The sequence below is a fragment of the Lactuca virosa genome, chromosome 7 (genome assembly GCF_052849685.1).
Source record: "Lactuca virosa cultivar CGN04683 chromosome 7, Lactuca_virosa_CGN04683_v6, whole genome shotgun sequence".
NCBI classification, from domain to species: domain Eukaryota; kingdom Viridiplantae; phylum Streptophyta; class Magnoliopsida; order Asterales; family Asteraceae; genus Lactuca; species Lactuca virosa.
This window is the reverse complement of record NC_136432.1, coordinates 75,763,399-75,772,425: the sequence shown is the minus strand read 5'-3', so window position 1 is coordinate 75,772,425 and position 9,027 is coordinate 75,763,399. Positions and strand designations below refer to the sequence as shown.

The 9,027-nt window shown below is 34.4% G+C and overlaps 1 protein-coding gene across 1 annotated transcript; it reads left to right on the top strand.

The window, feature by feature from the left end:
* The first annotated feature begins 2,676 nt into the window (after positions 1 to 2,676).
* Positions 2,677 to 3,935, top strand: GNA1 (glucose-6-phosphate acetyltransferase 1). The gene is made up of 2 exons (XM_079058971.1): positions 2,677 to 2,829; positions 3,370 to 3,935. Exon 2 carries the CDS (start codon positions 3,399 to 3,401, stop codon positions 3,870 to 3,872), a length of 474 nt encoding a protein of 157 aa, XP_078915097.1. The 5' UTR covers positions 2,677 to 2,829; positions 3,370 to 3,398; the 3' UTR covers positions 3,873 to 3,935.
* Positions 3,936 to 9,027: the final 5,092 nt, after the last annotated feature.

Sequence of the window (9,027 nt, the reverse complement as noted above, 5' to 3'; positions counted from 1 at the left end):
AAGCGGGTGACTTAATTGACAATACCACTAACTAACGAAGCCTTGATAGGGCTCTTCAACACTTGAAATTCACAGGATCGACATATCTTACGTTGTTCAACAAGTTTTCATGCACATACATATACCTCGATCTGCCCACTGGAACGCTCTAAAACGCGTCATTCGATATTTCAAGGGTACAATGCATATGGGGTTATACATGAATGTCAGTTCACCAACCAACCTTGTGTCCTACTCTGATGCAAACTGGGCGGGTTTCCCAGACACCTGTTGTTCTACCTCAGGCTACTGCGTTTACTTGGGGGACAACTTGATTTCCTGGTCATCCAAACGTCAAACAACTATTTCTCGATCTAGTGCTGAGGAGGAATATAAAGGGGACGCTAATGTAGTCGCCGAAAATTTTTGGATACGTAATATGCTTTTAGAGCTTGGTCTACCACCTCGACACACGTCTTTAGTCTATTGTGATAATCTAAGCACCATTTATTTATCTCAAAATCCGATTCAGCATCAACGTACCAAGCACATTGATATCGATGTTCAGTTCGTTCAGGAGAAAGTTCAAAGAGGGCAGATTTGAGTGTTACTTGTACACTCAAGATATCAGCGAAATTTCGCTGACATTTTTACAAAAGGCCTACCTCGTGTCCCATTCGATGATTTACATTCTAGTTTAAGCATTCGTCAACCTTCTCCTTAGACTAAGGGGGTATATTAGACCAGCCGATTATATTGTGATAACTTGTATTATTTGTATTTTAGAGGTTGTCGAATGTAAATATTGTAACTTATTCATATGTATGTGAATAAGGGGGAAAAGCGATTTTGTCCTGTAACTATTAGTATGTCTACAACTTCCATATCGAATTATCTATGTGTGATGCAAGGAAATCATGGGTTTGACCTCCTTTGCATAACCATCTTCGTCGTGTCTCTCCCTCTCTCACGTCCATGTTCTGAATGGAAAGGTTTTTGGTAGGGATGAGCAACGGGCCAAACCCGGACCAGACCGGCCCGAAGACCGAAAATCGTGAATTTTCTTACCTGAAAACCGGACCGTTTTTGGATGTATCGGGTTCGGGTTCGGGTTCGGTCCGGTCCGGTCTCGGGTACTAAACCGGGTTTCGGGTTTTGGACCGAACTAGGCTTTGAAATTGGTACAATGCGAGACTTTACTTAGATCACGTGCAAATGAGGTGTCTACAAAAAAAGTACAAACCTTATTAACATTTGGAACAGATAAAAATTACACTATTTAGCATAAAAACTACACTTTTTAATAAAAAAATGCATGTTTTAACAAAAAAGAAACAACATTGTTAATAAAAAACTGCATTTTAACAATTTTTTTTGTGTAAAAAACAACAAAAAAACAGCATTATTTATAAAAAAAACAGTATGTTTTTATAAAAAAAAAATTGCATGTTTTTATAAAAAAAATTTGCATGTTTGAACAAAAATTAGCATGCTAGATACATTCTTTCTTGTAAGTGATAGGAACAAACGTTGATCAAGATTTATAAATAATGTTACAATAAAAACATCAAGTTTTATACATAATGTTATATATAACATTAACTAATAATTCAATATCCTTATCTATATATTTTAAGGAGAAAAAAATTTCCGGTCCGGTCCGGTCCGGGTTAAATCCCGTATTCCGGGTACGGTCCGGTCCAAACCCGAAACCCGATTAGTGGTAAAAACAAAACCCGAAAACCGGCCCATTAATATGTATATCCGGTTCGGACCGGGTCCGGTCCCGGTTTTTTTCCGATCCGGTCTGGTCCAACGGGTCATATGCTCATCCCTAGTTTTTGGCATGTGTGTGTTTAATTTTGTGTTGTGTTTCTTTCCGCAAATGAGAAGGTTTTGGTTGTGTGTGTATGTTTAATCGTCAAAAGTTCACGAAGATTCAACTTTTTGTTTTGTGAAAATTCTAAATAAAAAAGGTTATGATGGTGATAACAAATGAACGAAGGAATATGATGGTGGGTTGTGTTATTTTTTATTCGTGTGTGTGAGAGATATAAAGAGATGTGGATTCTTTTCTAAATTAAATAATAATAATAATAATTTTAAAAAATAAAAAATAAATATATGAAAGTGTATAAAATAACATCATATACAAACATTGTCAAAATCACCACCAATTTAAAAAAATTGTGATTGTGATCAAATCTTGTATAAAGTAAACGTTTAGTCTAGAGTAAATTACACGAATGGTCTCTATGGTTTGGGCTAATTTGCACGTTTGTTCACTAACTTATTTTTTTAACTCGGAAGGTCTCTATTATTTGTTTTTGTTACGCGCTTGGTCCCTACTGTTTGTTTTTGTTATGCGTTTGGTCTCTATCTTACTTAAAAAAAAAATATTATTTAAATAGAGAAAAATAGTGGGTTATGTAAGATAAGGTGAGGGGGTGAGGTTGGAGGTGTGTTTATTTAAATAAATTAAAAAAACAAAGGCAAAAATAGTTTTTTTAGGTAAGATAGGGACCATGCACGTAACAAAAGTAAACAGTAGGGACCTTCCGAGTTAAAAAAATAAGTTAGTGACCAAACACACAAATTACCCTAAACCATAGGGACGTAATTTACTCTTTAGTCTAATCTGATTTTTTTTAAATAAACTTTAAAAAAAATAATGAAATAAAACAACGTGTTGTATCTCGAATCGGAATGAAAAAACGCATTTCCTCAAAAATCTCTCTCTCTCTCTCTCTCTCTCTCTCTCTCTCTCTCTTCGAGCAACGTCGGCTCGGCGCCTCCACTCCTCCTACCGCCCGGATCCGCTCACCGTCTTCTGCCGCCTCTAAGTTTGAGGTATTTTTGTGTTTCATTTTTGTCTTCGAAATCCATTATTGTTTGTTACTTCTTGATAATTACTTATTTAGGGTTTATTAATTTGGGAATTTTAACATACATTACGTTTTGTTAAAAGTTCATTTGTTTATTGTCAATTGTCACTAGTTAATTTTGTGTGAGTTGTAGAAAATCGAAACCTAATTGGTAGGGATATAGTTTTGAAAACAGAAAAAATGGCATACAATCCTGTTTGCGGAAATGAAAAATGTCGCAGGCCTTGTTTGGGATTGAAGAGCTAAATCATAAATCTTTTCTTTTTCCTCCTTAAAATCAAAATCAGAATAATTCCCTTGATCCACTAGAAACGAACAATAACAAAAGCTACACAAAGTTCATAACTTTTTTGGAAACAGAAAACTTACTCTGGAATTGGAATTGGGATTGAAGGAGAAGAAAAGATAATCCAAGACCTATACTTTATGTTGCAACTTTTATGGAACAAAAGAAGTATTTGTTTATTATTTGGTGTAATAATTCGTTTCTTTCTTCTTTACATAGTCTACAATATAAACAAAGAGTCAAGAAAGATGCAAAACAACAAAGATTCCAATGAAGCAGAAGCACATCAAGTTAGAAAGTTGGAGATAACAGACAAGAGCAAAGGATTCATGGAACTTCTACAGCAACTTACAGTGTGTCATCCTGTATCAGATGAAGAATTCCAAAACCGATTTGAAGAACTCAAATCATGTGGCGATGATCATGTGATATGTGTGATTGAAGATGCCATGTCATCAAAGATCATTGCAACTGGAAGTGTGTTCATTGAGAAGAAATTCATAAGGGGGTGTGGGAAAGTTGGACATATTGAGGACATTGTGGTTGATTCGAGTGCAAGAGGGTTGCAATTAGGGAAGAAAGTGGTTTGTTTTCTTGTGGATCATGCTCGTTCTAATGGTTGTTATAAGGTGATTCTTGATTGTAGTGATGATAATAAGGCTTTTTATGAGAAATGTGGGTTTAAAGAGAAAGAAATACAAATGGTGAAGTATTTCATTTGAGAAGTTAATGTTTGTTATTCAACTAAGCTTTTAAATATATTATATCGAGCACATGTTTGGTGATTTCTCACTCAAACCACACAGTGGTTTTCGACCTTGTCTGTTTTTTCCTTGGTTCATAGCTTTTTGTTAAGGTGTTCATTTACATTCTATCAAGCCAATTTAGATGCTTAAGTTATTAATAACGGGTCAATTCGGGTTATAATTTTCTTTACAACGGATCACAGATAAAATGGAAAACAAGTTGAAGTGTCGCAATCTTCTAAAAGAGCAACAACATCGGTTTTCGTAAAGCCCTTTCCAATGAGTTTAGCAAGGCCAACTCAGCCAATTTCTTGCTAGTAAATTCACCTATGTGTCTGACACGACTTGAACCTTTGACCTTATGGGACAACATCGAATACCTCTGTGCTAGAAACCATTTGGTTAAGATGATACTTTATTATGATCATATTTAATGTATTATTTATTTATAAGTTCATATAATTCCAAAAGTCAATAAGTGTTAGTGATAGTTTTCTATCATAGTGGGTTGTTTTTTTAAAGCATCTATAATGCAGTCGAATATGATAATTGAATGATGTGACATATCTAATTGGTATTCAATAAATTAAATTATATCATTGTGGGATACCATGTTGGCATTTAAATGATTTGAAGTTCAATGCCCATTAACCCCTTCAATGGAAAAAAACATTAATTATTAAATATATGTTTTATTGAACTTTATAAAATTCAATATGTTGTAGAAAATATTTGATAAAATTGAGTGTAGAGTATTAATTATTGAGATACCATTAAATAGAATTTTAAGTTCTAACAAATAAACTTCAATCTTAAAAGGTACTAATCTAGGAAATGAAATAAAGGTAACTAGATAACTTAAATTTAGGAAATAATTTGTAAGAGAAAACATTTATCTCTAATATAAAAAATCCCCCCCTCTCCCCGGGTCGATTAGATCCTTTCATATTAGGAATCTGGCCACGAACATGGTTGAATATTCCCGTGTAGCATCCTATTTAGGCAAGTACTTTCATTTATTGGGATTTCTTTAGTGTTGGTTTCTGAAAATACCCGTTAGGGTTTGTAGTATATTTCATTGTTTTAAATAATACAACCAATATACACTACTTACACAAAGAAACATACATTATAAATGTATTAAAAATAAATACAAACTAACACTCCCTCTCAGTTTGTGTGAAAGGTTCAAGTATGCTTAAACTATTTTGAAAATATAAAAATAGCCATGTAGGAAGACCCTTTATAAATATATCAACAAATTGATGAGTAGATGGAACATGCAACATGCTTACATGACTAATGACAACACATTCCCTAACAAAATGTAAGTCTTTGTTCTTTGGTGCTACACTTGGTTAGAAGCCAAGTACATGTCACTAACATTGTCACAAAAAACAGAATTAGTAGGAGTTAAATGACAGGGCAATTTGAGTAAGAGGTTATAAACTATGCGACTTCAACTACATTAGCTACCCCATATACTCGAATTCATTACTTAAGTTGGGCACGACGTGTTGAGGTTTGTAGGACCAAGAGATTAGGTTGTCACCGAGATAAACACAGAATCCAAATGTTAACCAATATGTCTTAGTACAGCCAGCCCAGTCAACATCAAAATAAGAAACCAAACGGTTAACATGATTAACGTATGGACATACCATGCAAAGCAGTACCTTGAAGATATCGCAAAATGGCTTGAAGGCAAGAAAGTAAGGTTTGCGAAGATCATACACAAATAGGTAGATTTGTTGAATCCCATACGAAATTTATCTGGAATAGTGAATGTCATATATTGAAGAACACCGGAAAGGTTTCGAGAAAGGGTTGAGTCAGCTACAAGTTTACCAAAGACGGAAAGTTATGCTTAGTATCTATGAGGATGCTACATGGATTGTAGATTGACATCTCAGCATGAGAGAGAATCTCTTTGACAAAGGTTGTATGAAAGAGAAAGAGTCCATGTGAAGTCCGAGTGGCAACAATACCTAAATAAGTCCTAAATTTGTCAATACAAACTCAGAGGATAACTAAGATATAACTGTCACATCCCCCGAACCAGACGGCGGAAACGTCTGAGGGCTCGTGTGACTTAAATTGAAATATCATCACAATGAATATACATGAAACATAACATAAACATCACCATGCATTAATACATTACAACTGTCATTGTTCACATCCAGTAGATTGTTTACATTACATAATCCAAAACATAAATTGTTTATCAATTGACAACACACAAAAGACGTTCAGAAACACGCTTGATAATTCTTCATTCTAACGGTTACCTGAGAACACAAGTTATTTTGAAAACGGTCAACATATATAATGTTGGTGAGTTCATAAGCAGGTTTGGTGTGAAAATGTTTTGTATTGTCTTTAAAACCCAGAAAATCCGATATTTTCTGAAACGAAAACTGTTTACGAAAAAGGTGTGATGATCCATAAGTATACGTGTATATGCTTTCAAAACATGTAAAAGTGAAATGCCTTTCATAGTAGTTCCTTGTAATATAGTTATTGTAAGTAGAAGTGAATAATGTTGTTCCTCGGAAAACCCGATGTTTTCCGATATAAAAGGTATGATAGTTTTGTATTATTGTATAATCTCTTTGCATCGTCACAGCGTATGAATATGATTTCCCATGATTACTTGAATGATAATGGATCTCTATGTGAGCCGTTATAACCATGCATAATAATGACTAATTCGCCTGTCTTGGCATTTTATCGAATGTCGGTCTTGAATTAAGATTTTGTCACCCTAGACTGGCCGAGTCTAACTGTAGCGAACAGCTTAGGTGTGGGGGAGTCACCCCCGTATAGATCTATACACAAACTCTCGCTCTCCCTCCAGGAGACTTTGATTATAACTACAGACTACGACCGACACTTATTGGTGTCACCCGTTATATCTCACGAAATCCAAACGAAATTGAATAACATTGTTTTATAACCCGATTTATGTTTACTTGTATAAAAGGTAAGCCTAACAGACAAAGAAAAGAGGACAACGGAGGCCTACTAACTTTGTATGTTATTACAGGCTGTCGAGTATGTTACGGACACGTTATAGCCCATTAAGCATATTATGAATGTTTAGGGTCTTATTAGCAATGCAAATGGACCATTAAGGCCCAATAGCATGTTAAAGCTGATAAAGGGCCATTGGGTATGTAATTGGGTCACCGGAAACCCAATAAACATGTGTGATTATATTGGGCCCAATAATCATGATATTGGGCCACAAAGGCCCAATAGCACGAATAGAAGATATTTGAGCTCAACCATTGAATCATTTATAATTTATTAATCTTAAGTTCGTAATGTAGGTATTTGTTGTAAGCGAAATGTTTGTTTGAAGTGTTAAAATAATTTGACATTTGATTTATAACGAAGCTTTGGTTATACGTATATATATATATATATATATATATATATATATATATATATATATATATATATATATATATATATATTAAAACCATGCGTTATAAACTTAATACTTTTAACCCAATAATTTAATATTCGTCTAGTTGGCCCAAAAACATTTAGTTTGACCATATTCAGCCCCTTTATCTATAAAAATGGTACTTTTAGTCCCCTTTTATAAAAATTGACATTTTTGGTCCTTAAACCGTTTTTCTTGACATTTTGGACCCAAACTTTATTTAAATAATAATTTCAGCCCAAAACTATTGTATTTGCCATTTCCAGCCCTTAGTTGTAAAGAGTTTACACATTTGGGTCAATTTCCGTAAGTTTTACAATTTTGTCCCCAAAATCAAAAACTTTGCATTTTTAGACCAGTTTTTGCATCAAAGTCATTTTCAGCCCTTAAAACAGTTTTATTCACGTTTTAAACTCATGGTTTGTTAACTTTTCCATTTCAGCCCCTCAAATACTTCATTTTTCGCAACTTTGGGCCCAAAACTCGTGAGGCCCAAATTTAAAGCCCATTAAGCTAAAATTTATGTTTTTGACCCCTAGACAAGTGTTATTTCATAAAAGTCAGATTTCTATGTAAATAATACCATTTTGTCCTTATAAAACCGAAAATATCATATTTTACCCCAACTTTTATTATTTTTGCAAAAATGACACTTATAAGGATTTTGACTTTGTTTTCACTTCTTGAACCTACAGACTCTTAGATCTTTGAAGTGTGTGGTTTATTATGTTATTTGTTCATGTAACCTTCACACTTTAGCCATAGATTTCGTGATTTAGCAAATAATATCATATTTTCACAACATAAACCAAAGAAATCACATATAACAAGCATACACACATAGATCAACACATAGTAGTTGTGTTCTCTCCCAAAAACAAGTAAAAACTGAAAACAAGGGGGTATGAACTCACATTGCTTAGTTGTCTTCTGTTTTGAAGTAGAAATGGAAGAAGATGGTGTTGTTTTTGGCCTTAACAAGCTCCTTGAAGAGACCTCGAAATTGAAGAGTTCTATGGAGTATGATCAAGAATTTAAGGCTGTAAGAAGAGTGATTAAGTGTAGAAGGAAAACATGTTTGCAAGATCTTACCACTAGTATATAACTTGAAGTGATTTTTGGATGAAATTCTTCTTGAAGCCCTTATGATTCTCGAAAATTTGGAGGGAGGATGAAGATGTTCTTGAGAGAGTTTGAAGTAAATTGAAATGGTGGTGTGTGTGTGTGGGTAGCCTCGGCCGAGAAGAAGAAGAGAGGGGAGAGAGAGAAGTGAAGTGACTATTATGGATGCATGTTGGTCCATGCATGGATATATGGTGTGTAATATGGAGGTGGCACCTCCCAAAGTCAACCCTCCCCATAATACTTCTTTTTTTTTGTTTTATACTTGGGCCGATATTTGGGCTAGGAGGAAAGAGGATGAACTAGTTTGGCCTAATTCTTTCCTTGTTTTGAAATTATGAAATCCATAGAGAAGTTTTCGGCACATTGGTCCTTTAGGGTAGTTCACAGCCCAATTTTTGTATAAAAGAATGGATTTATGACCCAATTGGGCTAATTAGATTTGTTATGGCCCAACAAGGCCAATTAAAGGTAAACTAATCCATTTTAGGCCCATTATGGCCCAAAATGTTAAGTTTCGTGAAAGTGGGTCCAATTAGGGCCCATTTAAGGGTT